This window comes from Diadema antillarum, unplaced genomic scaffold (genome assembly GCF_040938485.1).
Source record: "Diadema antillarum isolate AM-2024a unplaced genomic scaffold, OU_Dant_1.0 seq00000953_RagTag, whole genome shotgun sequence".
Lineage (NCBI taxonomy): Eukaryota > Metazoa > Echinodermata > Echinoidea > Diadematoida > Diadematidae > Diadema > Diadema antillarum.
In genome coordinates this window covers 614,589-637,454 of record NW_027271801.1, presented here as the reverse complement: position 1 = coordinate 637,454, position 22,866 = coordinate 614,589, and the positions used below count along the sequence as shown (strand labels likewise).

The window sequence follows — 22,866 nt, the reverse complement described above, 5'->3', positions numbered from 1 at the left end:
GTGCTGGCCTGGGAATCTTGCAAAAATGGCTGAAGTGAAACTGAAATCATGTCACCACTTTATAGAACAAATAACGCACATTCCTTGGTCATGCATCAGTAAAGTTATCCATCCTCCATAACTTTTGAACATGCGGTAGCACTTCGCCTTGCCTCTTATGTTTCGGACTATTGCACAGTCAGTGTCGGTTGGATAATTCTTGCAAATGTCCTATGTAATGTGCATTATTTGTATTCTATTACCCTCCTGGAGATCTCTTCTTTACAAATCAAGGTAAAGCTGTATTTACACATTCATGAACACTCACATGTTCATGGGCACACACACTCATACATATGACCAGCATGCCCACACAAGAAATGTACAAAAGTGTCATTGTAAACAAAATAAAACAAAATAAAATGTGAAAGAAAAGAAAAGAAAGAGAAAAGACCAGTGTGCAAATTGACATCAAACCAACTATTTGCAAATTCCTCTTGTACAAATTCATAGGTTTTCATTTAATTTCAATCCTTGGCTAATTTCTTTCTGCACATGATGTAGCACAACATGATACTATTCATTTTTTCTTTATATATGTAATGCACAAATTGGATATACACTGACAGATTGTTAGCTGAGAAGGTATGGGGGTGTTCACACCTACCAACACTGTGGAAGTGTGAAAGCACCCATCCCCCTTCCCACTTGACAATCTTAGAAATTTCTTCATCACCTCCAAAGATAAATGTTGAGTGAACAATGGGCTCCAATACTCCAGCAAAAGGCCTCATCGATGTGGAAATGGGCAGAGCAAGCAAAGGTCTGACACAAAAACAAACAAATTATCATTTTCTGTTCATTCCCAAGAAACAGTTGGGGTAAGAAAGAGCTCATAGAGGCCATATTGTAGGAGATATTCTTTTGTTTGTTTGTTTGTTTGTTTGTTTTTTTGAGGGGGGGGGGTGGTATATCTGCATCAAAGCCATCTCTACAACATAAATGTATTACAAAAGGAAACCCAAACCCTACACCACCATGAAGATAAAGAATAGATAAAGTGAGCATTGTTACGAAATTCACAGAAATACACATATTTTGGACGATTCTCAATGAGACAGCATGATACTAAAACACTTGGTAATTTGTACATATTGAAGTCACATGTCTTAGAAACTTACAGGTTTATAAGCAGTGAACTTGCTCTTTATCACTCTTGAGAGCAGATCTTATCAAAGCAAATAAAAAAAAAAGTGGGTGAGAAGGCTGGAACATATCGATACTGGCAGGTAGATGCTTCCTTTCAAATAAGAAATCAAGAAAAGACCTACACACATGCAATACTTTTTTTGTTTTTTGTTCATCATTGGTACCTTATCGGGGCTAATTTTACTACAATGTAACAATCCTTCTTACGGAAGCCGTACACTAGCATATATGTGTCTTTAAATATCATCAATTCTTAGATATGCAGCCTTAAGCAAAATATAAATATGACTCCCAATTTTGGTTCAGACAACAAAAACAATAATGCAAATAAACCATTTTAATCAAATATATCTTGAACACTTGATATGATTGATTCTTAGAACTTCTTCTGGTGATGTGCCGCAGTAATTTTGGAAGAAATCACCATAAGAAATGATAAATGGATTTGATAAAGCAAGCATTTTGAAATAGGAAAAACAATGCCAAAATAAGCCTTGATACTAAAACAATAGAGATTAGAATATTGCCATCAATATAACTTCTTCAAGCTTTGTAAAAATAAAACAATTACAAGGTGCAATTGCATTTCTACATTGAATAAACATAAATTTATCAACTGCAAATATTGGCAATTATATGATGGAGACCCACTCACTTCCCCCAATTACGATACCATAATTTTATGCTCCATATCATAGTCCTTCTCAACTAGAATTCTCCATTCAAAATGTTTGTAAAATAGAATTGAGCCTCATGAAGACAGGGACTACCTTTTAAACGATTGCGCATTTCATATGTGATGGAATGTAGGGTTGATGTTACATCACTTGCAAGAAGATAAATGAAAATTTCATTCAGACCAGGGGATTCAGCAGGTCACGAAATCTTGGGTTTCCTAAATGAACATATATATGATTTGACCATAGCATGAAAAAAGGACAAATGAAATTACATAAGTGCTATTTGATAGGTTGTATACACACGTCCAGGAGTCAAACTCAAGCCAAGCCTTGCCTACCATGCAGCTACTTCTAATCCATACATACTGCTTAAATACATCCTCTCAATACTTAAATAACAATCAATCAGAGTATCTGGCTAGTATAATCACACTGAATATATAATCATAGAATTGAACAAAACTAAAAAATAGTACTGGTATTTGAGAATATATGTATCAAAATTCATTGACAAAAAGAAAAACAAAAATCAGTTGCATTTAATTAATAGCAGACAATAATTCATCCTGATCCTGTCATACTTCTTTCTGCGTGACATTAGTCACACGGCCCTGAAACACATCTGCATTGAAATTTTCCACTTACAGCATCTGTGATTCACAGACTCCTGCAAAATATGTTCATATTTCTGTCACATTTCCTAATCTGCACAAAACCAGAGAGACAATTCACTTGGGCTCTCTGGTCGATCACACAAACTGTATATTTTAGGTTCTTCGATGACCATGACAAGATCATTCCAGTCACATCTGATCACAACAGTTAGATTGATACACTGAACTCACCCAACCACGACACACATAGGCAATGTGCCATTATGAGTAGAATAAGAACTCTATATAAATGAGTTTATATAACATTTCTCTACGGAGGTAGCTGCTTTTAGTTGCCACTTCTGGACAGGAAACACCATGGCGCTCAGTAGACTACTAAATGACATCTAATGTCATTCAATGGATAAGTTCCTACAGTTTTTTTGCTTTGTTTTTTTAATTACCACTTTCCCTTAATTCTTGCAATTGGCAAACAGTCTTTGGATATAGACTCTGAAGTCATTCTTTCAATCCATGGGTGTGTGTGTGTGTGTGTACTTATGCTGGCAAAAATGTTGCCACAGAAGTACTTCTTCTCTTTCTCGGGAAGCAGTGCATTTGTGATTATTTCAATCATTTTTCTTACTTTGCAGGCTACTTTGCAGCAATACTTTATTACAGGAAGCTGGTGACACCCACAATAAGTTTTTCTACTTTTCACTGGGTAAAACAGCTGAGCTGAATGAGCAGCTGTGATGAATGTAGCACAAAAGTGCAAAGGAAGTACATCTTATGAAGTAAAACTAGAGCACCAATGATGTTGCCAATTTGATGAATAATTTGGCATTCATTGCAACATGTTGATAACCAGTTTCACTGTGTTCTGGATGCATATGATATAAATGAGGTGATCTCTTTCCAGAAATAATAAGCTACATCATGCATGATCCTTTTTGGCATGTCTGTGTCCATGTATGGCAGAGACACATTAAAGGGCTAAGAGTTGCTGCGTGCAAGTTTGAGGTAAAACCCGAGATTTTTCGTAGACTTCTCCACATTCCTTTCCCCGACCACTCCATTAGTATTCATCCATCCATCAGACATGAGATGAGTGACTCGTACGGGTTAGACATGCCGCTGGCAGATTTGTTACAAATACTTGAAATTAACCTCCCTTGCCAACTGAACACTTCACCTCAGCATTATGGAAATAACAGCTCAGAGTGTTTGTGACCACATTAGTGAAATGAAAGGATGGTGAAGAAAAACCATAGAAGAGTCCTCAAGCGATATATATATTTTTTTTCTCTTCCCATCGCTTGCTCACGGAGAGTCTTGCTGGAGAGCCATGCGCTGCTGCTCGATGGTCTCCCGCATCACGTTGGCGATGACGTGGGGTGAGTGGACGCTGGCGATGGCAAGGAGCAGGGGCAGGTCGCTGCGGTCCACCCCGACTGCTCCGGCCAGTGCCGCGGCCTTGACCATGGGCTTGTGCTCCAGGAGGCCGGCCACAGCGGTGCTGTGGAAGAAGAGCTCTTGCAGGCGATCCTCTAGGTGCATCAGGCACTGAAATGAGAAAGGAGGAAGAGCTGGATGATGAGCTGTTTTTTTAATTTCGTTATGTTTCTGTTTTGTTTCTGTTTTGTTTTGGTTTGGTTTTTGCAAACACAGAAAAGCCCTCAGCATAGGGTCCCGTAAGATTAACAGCACTCCTCCATTCTTTTCTCATTCTCTTCCTGTCGTCCTCACCACCATCATCTCAAGATAATAGTCTCATGGGAAATTCCTACAAGGTCCATCACAACATGCCTGTTGTGATTTTTTTCCTTTCAATTGACTCCGACAAATGATCACGAACAGCCCAAACTTCTAAACTAGTAAAATCATAGTTTGTAATGTAGCATCACGTCGCATGTGTGTCTTAAGTGGACCCCTCTGGAAAACAGCTTTGCCATGTCGTCATTGTAGAGTAGGGTCATCCACTCCGGTCTCACTCAGTTATCAAAGCATTAACATTTGCGATGTATGTCTATATATTGTTCATTGTTTGTATATGGTGAAAAACTACCATACCATACCATCATCATTACCATTACAAAAGTCATTATTATTTTTTATTTGCTAAAACATGAAGAAAACAAATAAAAAAATGTGGGATATTTTTATTATTATTTAAAGAATATTCCTCGCTACACAATAAGCCAGGTATCATTGGAAAAGTTTTATTTTGCTCTCTCTGATACTGGACGTACTTAACCCTAAAAAGACGGGGGGGGGGGGGGGAGGCTTCATGGCCCCCCCCCTCGACATTTTTCATGATAAATCTGTAACATAAAAATCTCCTGCCGCGACATTTTATGACTTTTTTCTTTTAAGTCTTGCGCAAATTTTGAGACCAAATTCACCCCCAGTCCTAGGAGGCATCAAAATAGCCCAGTCTTTTTAGGATTAAGAATGTTTAAAAATGACACTTTTTGCAATCAAACTCAAATTCTTCCTGGCATCCACACTTACAACACATACACTTCAAGGATGATTTTTTTTTTCAAGCATACTGCCAATCCCCTCCTACTCACAAAGTCTGATGAGAGTTTCATGCGATGCAACAGCTTGACGGACTCCAGGAGTTGATCCACCAGGGTTGAGATGGCAACCTCCTGTATCGTCGGCTTCTCCACGCATCCCTGGTATCTCTCGCAGGACACCTCTTCCACCGTCCAGCTGTCCGTGTTTGCCACGATGTAAAGCGGTTCCTGACCCGACTCGTCCAGCACTGGGTGCTGTAGGAAGAAGGCACACAGTAAAACAGTTTTAGTGATACACGCATGGCAGTTTGTGAACAACAAAGCTGACTTCTGCAACATCTATGACTGCGTGATGCAAAGGCCAAGTTAAATACGTACAACGATGTAATTATCATTTTAAGACCCCATTCCTCTTGAAATGGTTGTTCATTATTTTCAAGAACTTCTCACCCTTTCTTTTTGATCTTTTTTGTTTTTGTTTGTGGTTATACATTTTTTCTTTAAATTGTACTTGGTATTCCTATTTGGTTTTAAGATATAGCACGAGTGCACTATAACATTTATGGAAGGAATCTAAATCTTGGCACTGGCAGATATCCACACATCCTGAAACCACAAAGGTAGATGACACAATGTGAGGTGCAAGACACCACATTTTCAAATCACTTGGTGGATCTACAATTTCAACAAAGGCAGCTCAAGCCATGTATGTGTTTTCACAGTCTGCATTGCTGACCAGTGCTCAAATCCAATGGCTAAACTCTACATTCACTCACGGTCATTCATTCAGGCACACATGATGGCCAGACGGCACAACACACTGATTTGAGAAGGTAATATATTTCTCCCAACACCTGTACACCCTCAAGCAAAGACATTCTATGGCACCCAGTATGAACTACATCTTTACATTTCTGTATGATGACAAGTTATGATGAGACAACAACAATGAACATACCTAGCCCCCTCCCCACCCCACCCCCCCCCATATATACATTTTTACATTTCTATTGTAAGTTATGATGAGACAACAACAATGAACATACCTAGCCCCCTCCCCATTCCCCCCCATATATACATTTTTACATTTCTGTTGTAAGTTATGATGAGACAACAACAATGAACATACTCACCTCCAGCTGCTCACCTCCCTCCCCCAAAAAACAAAAACAAAAACAAAAACTACACTAAACTAAAGCAAAGACAAAAAAAAGTAAAAAATGCCCACCTGGGTAGAGTCCTGCAGACTCTTCTCTACTCTGGCCATGTCCAGCTGGGGCACACCTTGGAGGGCAAAGTCTGGCACAAAGTGCTGGCTGTAGCCGCCCAGGAGGGACCGACCAAAGTTGTCCACGTGGGTCCTGGTCTGCTCCAGCTCCATCTCAAACAGCTGCTCAGAGCTGCAGAGAAAAGTGGTCATGTTAGGAGATGTGGTAACACTATAGTGACTCAATTGCAGTCTGGAATAAAATCTTTGACAAATCATCTAAGATTCCACTTACATGGAACTGAGGGAAGCACAGCGAGTGTTCCCTCTGACAAAGGGATACAATAAAACAACCACATGACTAATGACATGCCCATGACACAGTATGCCTTTAAGAACTATGAAACACTTGTCATCACTACCTTCCACCATACAGCTGATTACGTCAACTGAGAGTTTGATAAGTGGTCCCTTGAGGGGGTTAAAGAATCTCTGTATCATCCTGCAGGACACTAATGGAAAAAAATATTGTTTTGAAGTAAATTTGGGAGTCTGGTATCATAGCAGAGAGAGAAAATAAGAGAAGAAGGGCAATGTGGTTAACACAGAGAGGAGTCAGGAACCATAGGACGGGTGCGGTCTTACCTAGCGAGGGGCAGCTCCACGTGGTCTGGGCAGGTGTGGTCAGACAGGTGAGACAGGTGACTCAGTGATGACGAGGCGCAGGACACGCCCGACAAGCTGGACACGGATCGGTTGCACAGCGCGGTCCTGTCTCTACAATCGCCCTGGCCAACCGCTTCCAGCCTCGCGGTCGCGCTCTGATTCTGCTTGGATGCGTTTCCGCCATCCTGGCAAGCCAAATGGTGGCTGTCATCTGTGGTTGGATTCGACTCACTGTTGAAACAATGCCCAGGGTCTGCCAGCTGAGAGGGGCACTTACTATCTGTTGTCCGCTGGGCAGAGTTTGTAACGATATCAATGGAGTCAGATACTGTCTTCCTACATGGACTAGAAACATGGTTGGGAACAGAGATGTGATCTGATGCGCTTGAGTTGCTTAAAGTACTAAGGCTAGAATCTACACACACTTGACCTGAAGTTGGGTTAATTACACTTAACGGATTGCATGGTTGCTGCTCTTCATTCGGTAACGTCCTACATGGCAAGTTTTCCGCGGTATCCTTTGTGCTGGTAACTGATGGAGGGGCACTGTCCATATCAAAGCTCAGAATCTCATCGATACTCTTAACTGCACGACCTACTGGGGTCACACATTCTACTTTGGAGTCCAACATGCTCAAATTCACCATTTTGCACACGATGGCCGGCTCGGCTGTGGTGTTGTCATTCCGGTCGTTCAGAATCTGAACCTCGATGGAAGTTTCTGCAACACACGTCTCACTATCGGCTTTGACCTGCACTTGGGATATTCTGTTGACTTCTTGTAATCGCGAGTCAAATACCTCGTCACTCTCCTCTACGCCATCACTTGTCCTAGTTTGGGGAATATCCCCGTTGGCTTGATTGCACTTGTTAAATCCTTGAATACACCTCGACTGCCCCGATACATCCACAGTTTCACTTTCGAGACTGACGCCATCATCGCTGGAGGTTTCCACCTGCCCCGAAGACTGGTCGAACGTGGAAGAGTCCTGGATGTAGAATACTGGCTTCTCGCTAGCCTCACTGGCCGTCAAGCCCACATCCATGATGCCACTGTCTTCAGTTTTCGCAATGAACGACTCCTCGGTGAGAGTTCTCCTGCGATCGAGCTTGTCCTCGGGGTCGGCCAGCTCACTCATGTCGGTACAGTCCAGAACGATGTCCTCGCACTTTTCATGCACTTCATGGACCTCACTGCAGCGGATGAAGTAGGATAAGACGTACAGCAGTCTGCACACCACGTCAGCTCGCTTGCCAGTCACTACCGTCTTGGCCACTCTGTTGGGAAGGCCTATTGTTCCATAGATGTCTCTGTTGCATACACAAAGAAAAAAAAAATGGAGAAGTGAATATATTTTCAAGATTTCTAAGTAGCTTACAGATGGTAATGAACCAAATTATTTTCATGAAATACAAACTCATTGGTAATAGACAAGAATTAGTACATTTGATATATCAAAGTGGGAAATAAATTACGAAAAGCTATTTCTACCAGACATAAGTGTACACTGAAAAAGAAACAGGAAATGTCGAGGACCACCAGGTTCATTGGTAACCCTACATTTTCAAAGGGGATATGCTATGTATATTTGATATTTTGCATGAAGTCTTCTTCTTTGTATGGTACCACGTGCCTGGTTGATACCATTTGCTGACCATTGCTAGTCACCTGGGGCCAACCATGATGGGTTGGCACATATCACCCATTTTCCTGCATGTGTTTTGGGCCGACCACTTCACCGCGCTTGCACCGCACTCTTTACAAGTGAAGAGAGATCTTTTATGAGCATTGGTTGTGACACCCCGACACACAGGACCCCCACCTGAGCCGTTTTGATTGCAAGGCAGACATACTACTGACCGAGTTACCTCGCCACCTTGCATGAAGTGTACAAATCTTATCATTCACACCAAACTGCTTTGTTCGTTTGTCTTATCGATAAAAGTGACAGGTATTTCAGGGTATGGGATAACTGGTGGATGACTTACCCAAGCTGTGCCCAGAGAGGGTTGTAGGGATGAGACTTGGCAAGCATGTCCAGCTGTGGAGGGACAAGAACCAAAGGGTTATTGACAATGGCCTCAAATTGATCATCAAATATGCAGAGGCAGATCATAGAATGTCATGATTCACGGTATAAGATCACTTGCCATGGGTCTCCATCATGTCATCGTACCACTTACACAGCATCCAAACCATAATTCCAGTTGATAGAACAGAGTGATGTCCATACTAACAGGTTTACTTACGTGTCATTTAATAGCACATGGACATCTGATCAATATCATTTTATGTTTGCATTATCAAATTTGTCTACATTTTTTTCATATAAACCCATATCGTACCATCTACGGGATATTCCGTAGTTCCTCCGAACGCCGCAGGGGCCACATACAGAATATCCCGTAGTGAATAAAATGACATATGAATAACGTCATTCACTTCCGCTGAGTACTATGACTGTACTTTGCATTGAATGGCAGCATGTTATATACCATATTAAAGAGATTTTATTCCTCTTTCAAATGATATATAACTTGTCTATGTTTTTTTCATTGCTTGCTAGTGAAGAGCGATTGTTTGGAGAGTTGTCTTTTTGTCGGCGTGTGTGCGCGAACGGTGCTGGGCCACTTGGGTGTTTGTTTACACAGGTGCGTTGGCCCGATATGGGTTAATTTTCTACACATTGAGTTCATCTCACATATACTAACAGTTAACCCTGCGCAAGTCAAGGCAAAGTCTCAAATCAACTATGAGCATATTTTCTCATGTCAGTCAAGATATTACCTTTTCATTCTCCTCCAGTCATAGCAGAGTTGATTGAATGCTTACTTGGGGACAGCAGCTGGCATTATACAGTCTTGATACCACACTGAATATGTCAACTGATGCTCCCCACTACAAAATAATGTACCCACACTTTGCTTACAAGTGCACTTACCGTAGTCGAGGAGTGTTTGTCTAGGAAAGCCCTGCAGGGAGCCGAGCCAGCGGGGACCACTGTGGACACCCAAGCCAAGTGGTGCATCAGCACACCGCTCAGCAGCCGACTCATGAAGCTGTAGCATGAGGTAATGTTGGTTGGACGAAAGGAAAGGTAAAGGTGAAATCAACCAATGTAGAGTCAAAGCTGACCATATGCAAGAAAATGAATATGATAACTTCTGTTCTGAAAATCAAAATCTTTCTCAAGAGAGCACAAGCCTACCTATCCATCCCTCCTTTCCGTGAAAACAAATTTGAACTATAATCTTCTCCTAATACCCCCATTCCACAGACATTTTTTCTCATCGGTCACTCGGCGGAAGCAAAGTTTTTTGCCTCCGGCCACCCACCAAAGTGTATCGGATCGCAGTCTGATGAATCCAACTCTGGTTGGTTGACTATCAGGTAAGTGTCCAACACATCAGGCATGATCCAATGAGGCAAGATCGTCCAACGAGGATCACGCGCTATATGTCTGACACCGACCTGATAGTTGACCAACACAAGTCAGATTCATCAGACTGAGATCCAATACACTTCGGTAGGTGGTCAGAAGCAACAAAACAAAATTTCCCAAGTGGTAAAATTCGCGATTGTGGAGTACAGCAATGAACTGAGAAATGTACACGTTCATGTCTAGGTCATTGTTAATAATTATTTCACATTTTATCAAATTCGCGAATAGCACTCGACTTGAGTAATTCATGAAAATTAAAACCCCTCAAAATATATGGCGCATACAGAATAGACTGCGTTTTTGGTAACTCACAAATTGGTTTGCCGGGTGTTGTGTGCCTCCAGGAGGGTGCCTAACTCTCGGACCAGCTGGGCACACAGGTGGCCTCTCTGCTGGGGGTAGGTCATCAGGTTCAGCCACACTGGCTTCTGGATACGCGGGGCAGTGTAGAGATGGAACACCGTCGACTTGAACTCCTGCAGGGCCTGGGGTGGCAATGCATGATGGGTAGAGATTGGGACAAGGAAAGAAAGCAATAATACTAACTCTGCCTTTTTTTTTTGTCTGTGGTGTGAGGTCTCTATTGAAATCCTCTTTCCAAAACAGCAAATTACTCCACAAAAACCTTCGCAGCATGAAACTTTTGTGAATTGCCACTGGCATTCAATGCATTTGTAGACAAGAACCTTTGCGAATCTTGGCTCCTTGGTGAAAGTTTCACAACCTCTGGTTTTACAGTATTGAAATCTGTGACACAGATTTCTTCTACAAATGAGTCGACTCTACACAAGGGCGTTTAAAACATGGAAAAGACAGTTTTGACTGAATTGCTCAAGGCTGCATTGCCAATTGCAGCAGGCAAGCGATGGAGGAACAGTCCCTCTGTTTCTACAAAGATGCTTCCGTTTTCAGCGCGTTTATGATACAGCACAAGACTAACGGGCAGGGGAGCATGGTATCACTACCCTCTTACCTCCATGATAGGGCTGGGCCTGAAGTACGTCTTCTTCTGAGAGATTAGCGCCCTCTCGATGGCCGACACCAGCCTCTGGAAGTGGCTCTCCAGGAGGGTGAAGTGGGAGAAGAAGAAACGGCGGAATTCCTGGTCCTCCTTCCCCGACGGCTCCTCCGGGAGTGAGAAGAGCACCGCTACGCCTATCTTGGGATACCTCTTCCTGGGCCGGATGGGCTGAAACGGGTGAGATTTGATCTTGTTGAGATAATGTCACGACATGTATTATCAAATAGTGTTACATGAACCTTACAATATAGCAAGCCAAAGACTAAATCAGGTGGTCTTGAGAACAAAGTTAATGCAATTCCATAAAAAAAAACGTAGGGTTAGCACGGAGAAAGCTTTATTTCTATTATTTTTACAGATACGGCTTGAGATGTGTCCACCTAAGCATCAATTAATATGGCCTTTCACTTCACAGTGATAGACGTACTTCAGTCTTTTCTATACAGGACTTACTTCCTATTACTGTAAAACCATACGCATCTGTGGCATGAAACTTTCACCAATTGGAGCCAAAGGCCTTTTTCACGGCATGAAGCTTTCGCAAATTGCCTCTGCCATTCAATGTACTGTGTAAACTAAAATTTTCACATGCATTTTACTTTTGCAAAACTTGGCTCCTTGTGAAATTCGCGAAAGTTTCACGCATGCCAAAATTTCTGGTTTTACGGGATTCAGCTTGCCCATACATGGAGCAGTGAAATATTGGTACATGAAGAGTCAACCTGAAGGTGACATTGTTTAAAACAGGCTAACACCACCATGCTTAGCCCAGTATGGTTGGCTATGTAAACAGTCCTTGAGCTAGCGGCAGAATGCCTGCCTGTGCCGAGGTCAGAATTATACTATCCCTGGCATACTAAGCAGGAACCATTTCCCTTTGACAGTTCCACTGTTTAGTTTGTTGATATCTAGAAAATTGGGGGGGGGGGGGGGGGGAGATTACATGTACAGTTTCTACGCAGATCATTTTCCTTCCTGTGGCCCAGTTCATGTAGATGTCTACAGTAATCATCAGTTGCTTCAATAATTGCAGGTTTCTTTGTTTTGGTAGTTCTACTAGTGTTACCCTTTCAACACAAACTGTCAAATTTTGCAGGATGATGTTACAATGTAACACTGTATCAAGTACTGAAGACATGTTCATCACTTAACTTGTCATCTACAGCTACAATGCCTATTTTTTGTTCTCATGTACTACCACTAAGTGACGAATGTGAGGGCTACAACTCTAGGTGTCAACAAAGGGACAGACGACATTGCAGTAGGGTGAAGACAAACTGTATCAGCACTGTTTTCATTGATACATCTATCAGAGACTTTTCCACATGATCTACTAACTTCACAAAAATTAGGCACGAGAGCAGCAATGAATCAAAGAAGAACCAAAGAGGGAAACTAACCTCCTCGGCACTGTTGATGTTCTCGGAGGACCTGCGGCGCACCACGTTCTCCATGCTGGTGAGCTGGTTCCTGAGCCAGCGTCGGTGCAGGCTGCTGGTGGAGGCGGAGCTGGAGACGCTGCTCCCCGGAGACGAAGGCAGGAACGGGGTGAGGAAACTACCAGAGGCTGAGGCGAGAGATCACAGAAAATGATGTTTTGGTTAGTTCTTAGCTAAAGCTTTGCTTCCCACACATCATCACACATTTTTTTAGAAACCCAAAGTAACTTTTCGCGTGAAGATGCTTTAAAAGTCGTTCAGAAAGTTTTCTTGTACAATCATATACTTTGGATCTGTATTAATCAGCAAAACACTAGTCATACTTATAGAAATATGACAAGGATTTTAAGTCCTACAATCTCCCAATGCTACTGTGTGTGACTCAGAAAAAGAAATGATTTTGCTTCTTCACCCATGACAATACCCCCCCCCCCCCTCCTTCCCAGTAATTTTGTCTCTGGTTTCTCTGGACTGATTAACCAAAATATCATTCCAAGTCAAGAACAAAGTTTTGTTTAAACATATTCTTTGATGTTTGTCATGCATCTGGTCTTGTATTATTTTTGTTTTTGTTTTTGTTTTTTTTAAGCCATAACCCTAAAAGGCATCTTACACATGACATCACAGCCACTTAGTTGTTTGCCATCCTATCTTGCACTTATCATTCTGACCTGATATTTTGTCTACATCACACAGAGTACCAGATCTTGTGAATACAGTTTAATCGCTGGGTACACAGTGTTACAATTAGTCCGAGGGAAATGACGAAGACAGCGAAACAGCAAGAGAGAAGATCTAGAGAGAGAAGCGGGAATGTGAGAATCTTTCTAACAGGTACCCTGGAAGATCTACAAACAGTCCATCCCCAGAAATTAAACTAAACGAAGGTCACACAAAGTTTCATGACCTGGGTAAAATAGACGGACATTACTGTGATATGGAGGATGGAGGGGACGTAGTGGTGATGGTTGGGAAGGGGGAACCATTGCACGAACACATTGCTGCCAGTTTTGTAATGAAGTCAACTTGTACAGTGAGCCATGGCAGAAAAGTCACAAGGTCACAGCAAAAGAGAACAACAATGGATCTGTGCTATAACCTACAGGTGTACTCTCCTAGTACAGTCCCCTTACATAACCTGAATTTTGGCACAAACTTTACAATGACAACATGAAAGAAATATCTAGGTCTGTTATGTCTAGAAGTTAACAAAAGTGTGGTGCCAAAATAAATATTTTGGTGGTACCAAGCAGAAGTTCAATATCATCTTGTTTAAAGTGACAATAAGATACGCAACACATTGCATGTGTGTGCATGTGTATGTGTGTGAAGAGAACCTGCTGAAAATTACTGGAATATGGAATAACAATCAAACATATTGGTATCATGCTGATGAAGAGATGGATATGAGAGTTTAGAGACAGGAAGGAAATCTGTTTGTCTCCCTTCGTCAAACTCAACATCCACATCCCCACATGTCCGAAAAAATAGAAACGACAAAAATATGGATAAGCAAAGAATTCCAAACACAATGGATGGTCAGGTGACGATACGCAGGTGATGGAAAGCGGAAAGAGAGCGGCAATGATGGCAGATCCAGGGGGGGTGAAGGGACTGCCAGAGCACTTTCATTGACGGTGTGTGGCAGAGTAATTAAGGGCCGACGTCCCTAAAATACCTCGCTGACCCAAGGGGTTATCAGAGAGGAAATGTGGTTGGATATAATCACCCTTGCCCATTTCCTATTAAAACACACACACACACACACACACACACATGCACTCACATAGTGCATGCAGGTGTGCTAAAGAAACAAAACAAAAACGATGGCCACGGTCCCAAACTCAAAACTTTGCCTGGATGTTGGAGAGTTCAGTGTTTGTACACTGTCGGGGCACAGTCACATGTCACAACAATTTACCAACAGTTTAGGGGAAAAAATATCTCCCCCGAAAAAGAAAGAGCATTTTTTGTATACACAGGAGTGAAGATGTGCTGTGACAGTTTATTTTAAACGGGTTGTCTCTCGCTGTACAAATGTGTTTGTAAGATCGCAACTGCTTAATGACCACAAAGTTTATCACTTGACTGACTGCAGTATGAGCCCTCAAAGAGTTTTCGAGAAACATGACCATCAACAGACCAAGGCAAACAATAACACAATTGTTGATGGTGGCACCACCCTGGGCACCCATATGACAGATAGTTAGATCAGCACTTCACTGTAATTTGATACTAACTGCAGGGTAGTCACCAACTCGGATGTTAGCACTGTGCCAACAGTAACTACAATGGGACGGTCAAGTACGTGCGTTTGTTTCACAGAGCCACATGCTTACCTGTGAATTCTCCACTGGAGTCGTCGAGTCCACGGCCGGGGGATGGCGTTGGCATGGCGATGGGGAGGCTACGTGCTGCAAACGTGGAATGTAAAACCGACAGTCTCATCATCAGACGAGGAGTAACGATGTAATGAATTATGCTAGCAAAATGTGATATCCCTCACATGCATGCATCTATACACATGAATACAAGATATCTATATCTGCTTCCGCATTTCCATAAACAGTGCTACCATAAAAATTTATACACTCTATAAAATCATACTCATGACATATTTGTTGTTGGTTTTTTTTTATTGTGCTAAGGTGTCAAGTTTCCTGTCATAAAATAAAACACACACACACACACACACATAGAAACAAATGAACAAATTCAACGGCATTTCCCCTCTATTCATATCAAGTGACGATGGAGAGACGGTTTTACCTATTTCCATGGCAGGCAAGTTATTTTCGCTGATGCTGCGTGGTATTGTCATGTCGGCGCAGTACAAGCTAATGGCGTCCTTATCTCCTCCCTCCGGCTCTCTGTAATGAATGGGACAACAAACGAAAGTCATCATTCACAGGATTGCCAATCACCATTTTTCAGTCCCCATCTATGATCTGTGACCACAAAAACCTTGTACACTCTGTGGACATAATTTCTCCAATAAAATAGTTTCATCTCAAGATTTTCAGCTTCCAAATGACATGTGATTTGTCCCACTTTTTATTTCCGAAAAGCTACCACAGCAAAGCCACTATACTCGGCTTTGACCACAATCAGCTTTAAATCTTTGATGCAATCAAGTATGTCAACAACAAGGCATTTTGAAACAATACGAAGTTAATCTTCAACATCAAAGAAGCCTTCTTCAGTGGAAAAAAAAAATCACAGATAGCTACAATTCCAAAATTCTCTAGTTCTGACATACAGTAAACAGAGCATAGCTGATATATAAAACTTGCCAGTTTTGGACATAGATCAAAGTATCATTTTTCAAATGAGATGGGGTAAGGGAGGGGATGACAGAGGAAGGCAGAGGCCACAAGCAGCACACTTACAGCTGACCCCTGGGTGGCTTCAGGGGGAAGACCCGAGACAGCATGAGTTTGGAGGGCATCTTGAAGGTATGGACCTTGATTATGGGGCCACTGGAGCTCATTGGGATAGACCCAAAGAGCATCTCGCCCAGCATTGTCACGTCGGAGCCTGGTCGGGAGAACTGCATGGGAGGTTCAAAAATTCAAGAGGATGGAAAACTGAACTGTGACAGTGGGAGCGATGAGGTATAGTAGACAGTAGTATGGATTCTACAACATGAGATCTGGGGTTCAGTTCCTGCCCAGTGCACATATCCTTTGACAAGGTGTTCTTTTTTTATTATCATATTTCTCTTGACCCATGTGTGAAAATGTGGAACTAGCTTCAGATGTGTAATAGTATTCATCCCAAATATGTAATCCAGATTCACCTCCTTAATCATAAGACAATATCAAATCACAATATGATTTGATATTGTCTTATGATTAAGGAGGTGAATCTGTTAAGTATATTGTCTTTTACAGACTTTGTGATATATCATATCACAAAGTCTGTGAAAGACAATATATTTCACAGAGGCTGCTTTACGTAATAACAACTCAGCACAGTATAATATGGTAGACTCCACATTTCATCCTTGATTTACTTGACAGCTTAGTGATTTTTTTTTTTTTTTTTTTTTTTGGGGGGGGGGGGGATGGGTGTGAATGATGGCAAATAATTTTTTTTTTCATTATGATGCAAAGACTGATGACTCTTGAGTGCAAAATCCCCACCAAAACACTAACAAAAACTATGTTGTAAAGACGACTCACCTGTAGCAACATATAACAAGGTCAATCGCATGAAAGAGACTGATTGCACGATCAATAGCCTGGTATTCTTCCAGAAGAAAAGCCTCCCTTTCTCATTACTTCCTCATTCTCACTCACCTTGTAGCCATCAAGAATGTTTGATGGCTGGGAGGGTCTCTCAGGGGGGCGGCGTTGCTCCCCATTGGCACTCTGGTAGCATCTCCCCAGCCTGCCTGTGTTGGGTGACGCCTAGAAAACAAAACAAAAGATTTCACCACTAGTTATGTTCAGACGACAAACCCTAACCTCGAGGTTAAGCTCTTGCCCCCTAACCACGACGTGTGTCCACATGACGAATCTTAACGTGTAACCTCGAGGTCAAATTCCTGCCCCTTTGAGTGCGTTGATTTTTGTGTCCACACGGTGCATAACTATGAGTGGGGACCCCCCCCCCCTCGTGGTTAGAACGCTAACCATAAGATTTCTCGTGGCTCTTAACATCGAGCAAACCTCAAGGTTAGCCAACTACGAGTGCGTCTTCACGGTCCCTAACTACAAGCTCTAACCTCGAGGTTACGGCTTGCCATCTGAATGTAACTAATTTCACCATTTTAAAACTATCATCACGGACAAGCTGTGTCCAGGATAAACACAAATACAACTCCATCCACTACACTTTCTTATCGACTGAGATTTCTCCATCAATTCGGCCAAGTTTTCCTAGTGCAGCATTCTACATTTCATAGAGAAAAAAAACATTTGAGTTTTGATTGTGAAATAAAAACTGTATAAGAAATACAACTCGAAAGGCTGGCCAATAAACAGGACTAAATCTTTCTTAATTTACACATGTAGCTTGACAAAAGCGATGGAGTACAAACGACAAATTTTGATGAAGTGCAAAGGGTAGATTTTATGGGAGCCAAGAGGTGGAAATGCACAAATTATGTAACGGGTATTGAAAGACTGGTACAGGTATACCTGCACGCTTTAATAGAACGGTTCTGTAATGTATTCAGATTTTATGCATACTTTGTTCACAAAAGTTGCCCTCAATAACCAGAAAGCTTGCCGGGCACTTGCTCAACCTAGCAACAACATAGACCCCGTTTACAGTGCGAGGCTCGGCCGCGCCCACCTTCATTTCAGTGTAAACGCGCAAAAGGCCAAATGCGAGGCCAAAATTGGCCTCGCATTTGGCCTTGCTCTGGAGGTGGTCTCGGCCACGAGCTGCGGCCGAGCCCGGCCTTTTCTCAGTGTAAACGCAAACTGGGCTAAATGCACGGCCAATTTTAGTCTGGCTTCCAAACCCTCTGCCTGTATCTTTTGCTATTCAGGATATTAACCCCTTCAACGTCGAAAACTAGTATAGTTTAAGGTGGTTTTGTCCTGCAAAGGATTTTTTCCTTCGGCAAAGGCCTTTGCCCGAACGGCGACTTTGTCGCCACGAAATTCAGTTGGCAAAGGGTCTGAAAACCAGACAATACCAAATTGCGTTTGTTTACAAGCAGAGCGCCACTACGACAAAATATTGAAAGGTTCGAATCTAAAGCGCGGCCGAGCCCTGCAGTGTAAACATACAAAATTGCGGGGCTCGGCCGCAGCTCGGCCGCAGCTCGCCTCGGCTCAGCCCAGCCCCGCACAGTAAACGACGTCTAAGTGAATTCCTGCCTATGGAACATAATGGGAGAGAGCAGGTGAATGAAATATTACGTAACTGGGCTGAAGGGAAAGAGAAATCCATAAATTGTAATTCATGACAGGAAGAGCCTATTCTGTGCATAACCTGTGCATAGACAATGCTCTTGACAATCAAAACCTGCCCAAGTTGTGCCAAATATAGCATCATTCAAGTATTTAAATCAATCTAGCTGGAACAGCACTAAATAGGTATCTACATGGTTCCTAGCAACAACAACAAAAAAACAAAAAAACAACAACATTTAACAAATAGGCCTATATGAACATGAACCTACTTGCGTATTCATCAAGATGAATTATCATAGACCCCGTCAAAGAAGCTTACCTCATTTGCATTTGGTTCAACTTTCTGAATGGCCTTGGAATCAATAAGAATCCGCTTTCCCTTGAGATCACACTCTTTGAATACCACCAGTCGGATCTGCTTCTCCTCTAGAATAGGTGCCTGCCAACTGCACAAAGAGAGATAGAATGAACATAACTTTGACACACATTTTACTTGGTATCAAGAAGCAGAAGCAGTAGCACTTTCATTTCTAGCCACATTATTGTGAAACCATTGTGACAAGTAATTCTACACCAGGACAAGAAAAAAAATTGCTTGATCACATAGGGACTTTGAAACTGTTTCTTTCCACAAGCTCTGCACTGCTCGACAACTAAGCTGTGTAGATGTACATGCTCTGCAAGAATAGATTTTAAATGGACAAAAAGGAAAAAATAACTGTACAAACAAGGAGAAAAGATGAAAACTGGCTTGGTATGACAGTGACCGTGTACTTTCAGCAAGATTTTACAATAACAATGAAGAAAGCACATAAATTGTGTGTAGCATCAAGCAATACAACTGTAATATCCATTTGTTATTTTTTTTTAACAAGCACATTGACACTGAAGGTATTTATTCCCAAACAAAACACAACAAAACCAAACAAAACTTGTCTTCGAAACATGCCAACTTGGCATGTGAAGTCCACAGGTGTGTGAAAGATACAACTGTACATGTACATTTGGAGGCAAGAGAAAAGATACACTGATGGTATGTAACAGGTATTTATGCCACCTGCACATTGAAGAGGCTGATATTCACACTTTCTTTAAAGAGCGTAGGCACTTATTTGCAAGTACGTTTTGACTTTATAGTACCCTGATAATCACATGTGGCCAAAAAAGAAAAATATCTCTGAATATGTACACTGTACATTATATTCTATAATAATATTCCTACTGTTTTCCTTCAGATTACACTGTACTTGGATATGGCCACAAAGGAAAGGGGTACGTCTAGACTTTGTAAAGGTATCTCTGCACAAATGTAGACAGAGGCTCAATGACATGTACATGGACTATTCATGAATAACATCCTAGTAAAGAATATGCCAATGACATCAGTGGCAAACTGCTTGACATGCATACGTTGCATTCCTTCATCCCCATAAAAGAGGTTTGGTTTCACTGTCTGCAATGGAACCCCCCCACTCCCCTCCCTTCCCCCCCCCCCCCCCCCCCAATAGAAGAAGAAAAATAACCAGAATAGCTGTATTTTTCCCCTTGGCCTGTACTTCAAACATTTGAGCAATGGCTTCTAAATTTTCACATGGAAAGAAGTACCAATTCATTTCACTGGTTGGATAGTGAGTTTCAGTTGCCCCAAAGAGTTATTAGGTGAGCCTAGTACCTCATTGGTTGCCCTGGGGCAAGCAAGCAAAGTGGGTCTGTTGCACCATGATCGTAATGAACCAGTCTGCTACTAAGAGCTTCCCAATGGGATAACGGAAGACACAATGGACGGGAGTTGCATTGGGAGGAGATCAGACTGCATCCAGCTATTCTCATTCCTCCTCCCCTCTCCTCTTCAAGGAGATTGAAGACCTACAACTGTATAGCATGCCTAGACATTCTATTGACATGGTGATGGATAATGTTTCAGCCAGCATTGCACCCCTCCCCCACCCCTACCCCCACCCCACAGTACCACCACCCCATCTCTACCATTCCATGTTGGCCTATTTGGGGCTCCCAGAGCACTAAACTGTGTGAACTGCTCTTGACCCTTTCCGGGCAAACAGACACGTGGCATTTGGCATGCCTAGTCAGAGAAAGAGGAGAGAGAGGGATAGAGAGAGAGAGCATGGAGTAAACAATCCATGTAATGTGCCCAGGCATGTGCAGCATCCACGCTGCCTTCAGCCAGTTATATAATGCCTTCATATATGCATGCACACTTCTGCTGTTGGTGCTTTTTAAATAGAGTATGCATGACACCTTCATGTTGAAATTTCTACTTCTATTTCATGATGACTTTTTGTTTCAACGACACCAGCGTGACACAGAAATGACTGATAAGTGACAAAATGTATAATATTATGAACTAGCAATTAATGTAGGGCCTATGGCACTTGAAAAAGATGTAGGATACTAGTATATCTAGACTGTTTCATGAAGATAAAATTCCACATTCAACACTGATTACAAGGACTCTCCAAGGCATTGTGATGTACCATGGAGGTAGAAATTTCTACCTCCATGGATGTACCAAGAAGGAACACGTAGCAACACAGTGCATGGGGGGGGGGGGGGGGGGGGGGGGGATCATTAATTTGATAATCTATAATTTAATTAAAATCATAATTTAATAACATTTACATCGGATAATCCCTTGCCAGTTCAGTGGATGGGTTGTGCCTGATGAGGCATATAGGCCTACATGTACATGTAGTGGGATACAGAGGGATTTCACACCTAAGTTACTGGTTTCATAATCACATTACTGAAACCATTTCTCCATTTACAGTCACAAAGTGATGGAATCTCTGATTCCAGTAAGATTAGAAAAAAAAACCCCACAAAACTTGGATATTTCATAAAAGAAAGAACTTTAAAAAAACACACACCCTGAAATTTGTATGTAGGTCAAAAGGAGACTAACATTAGTAACGAGGAATCAGTATCAAAAGTACCACATACAGCACTGTATCAGAATCCATCCATGATTGTAGCCAAGTATCGATCACTATCTTATGAACAAATCACAAGTGAGACTCGAAGATTTTATGACTATAACGAACTTTCAGATCACCATCTTTGGTCCATGTCACTCAAATCATTTAAGGCATAATTTACCATTTGCAGTTAAAACAAAAACCCAGCAATGGTGCTTTAAAATAGTTCTAAAATGTGAGTTAGGGATAGAAACAACCCCTGCAAAAATTTGAATTGGTAAAATCGATGGCAAGTATCGTTAAATATAATATACAAAATGGGAACAATAGTTGTAATTAAAATGTTTCCAGACTTAACTGTCTACAGACACGGTTTATTGAAAAAAATACAGATATCTCCTCATATCTTAGGCTTTATTGCGAAAATTTTACATGGTAGGATGTTTTGTGATACAACATGTATGCATCAAGCGTGATATCTTAAAAAAAATTTTGAATCACTGTTCCCAAAGGTAAACAAGTCCTTTAAAGTCAACCTTTGGAAGGAATGGTATTTCCCCTTAAAGGTAGGGAATCCCATTTGCACGCCTTAAATGAAGAGTTGTATAAATACAGTGGTATGTTGAAGAGAATATCATTTCAGAAACTCCCATAAAGTATTGAAAGTGGAAGGTAACATTTAGTACATTTTTTTGACGGTTAGATTTTGAAATGAATTGTTTTCGGGGCTCACCGTAAATTCCAGTACATTACTAGGCTACCTTTGCAGACCCATGTACTGCATGTGTGTCCATCATGTATATTTTGTGAAGAAAGTTCGTCAACACTTACAAACATTTCTATATACATTCTTACCACACACTCTATTAGTTACTACATCAACTCTAGTACTTTTAGATTTGTGTTTATAGATCACAAATACAGAAGAATGCAACAAAAAGGCTTAAGTGTGGCTGACACACAGAACTACTGAGTAGTTGAGTTTTGTGCATTATTCAAATTTTAGATAACGGTTGACTTCTAAATTTCGAAGCAGTGGCCTAAGCAAGTCCCCTGAGGTTCATATTTAATGTTTTGCTGCATTTTGGGAGGTCTGTAAAAGGTATCTCCTACCTTTAAAGCACTGTCTATCACCTGCTGGGCTGTAAAGTGTAGGCAGAGACTGCCAGGGAGGAAATGTGATGAGTAGCACTGTGCAATCCATTTATTTGGGCACCTGATCATGTGACATATTATCTTGTCTGCTAGCATGAGGTCATGTAGGCGGGCTGCACAGTTAACTCCAAAAGAGCGAAGTG

The 22,866-nt window shown here is 41.7% G+C and overlaps 1 protein-coding gene across 1 annotated transcript in view; it reads right to left on the bottom strand.

Annotated features, from left to right (window-relative positions):
• Window positions 1–3,784: 3,784 nt before the first annotated feature.
• LOC139741791 (folliculin-interacting protein 2-like) overlaps window positions 3,785–22,866 on the bottom strand; it is a 41,248-nt gene continuing 22,166 nt past the window's right edge. The window contains exons 3-16 of the mRNA XM_071652379.1: window positions 18,952–19,078; window positions 17,064–17,174; window positions 16,152–16,312; window positions 15,532–15,632; window positions 15,102–15,176; window positions 12,724–12,890; window positions 11,276–11,491; window positions 10,615–10,787; window positions 9,802–9,919; window positions 8,849–8,901; window positions 6,839–8,170; window positions 6,215–6,386; window positions 5,038–5,241; window positions 3,785–4,027 (exon numbers count right to left, since the gene is read on the bottom strand). Coding sequence (XP_071508480.1) covers window positions 3,785–4,027; window positions 5,038–5,241; window positions 6,215–6,386; window positions 6,839–8,170; window positions 8,849–8,901; window positions 9,802–9,919; window positions 10,615–10,787; window positions 11,276–11,491; window positions 12,724–12,890; window positions 15,102–15,176; window positions 15,532–15,632; window positions 16,152–16,312; window positions 17,064–17,174; window positions 18,952–19,078 — 3,253 coding nt within the window. The remainder of the gene's footprint in view (window positions 4,028–5,037; window positions 5,242–6,214; window positions 6,387–6,838; window positions 8,171–8,848; window positions 8,902–9,801; window positions 9,920–10,614; window positions 10,788–11,275; window positions 11,492–12,723; window positions 12,891–15,101; window positions 15,177–15,531; window positions 15,633–16,151; window positions 16,313–17,063; window positions 17,175–18,951; window positions 19,079–22,866) is intronic.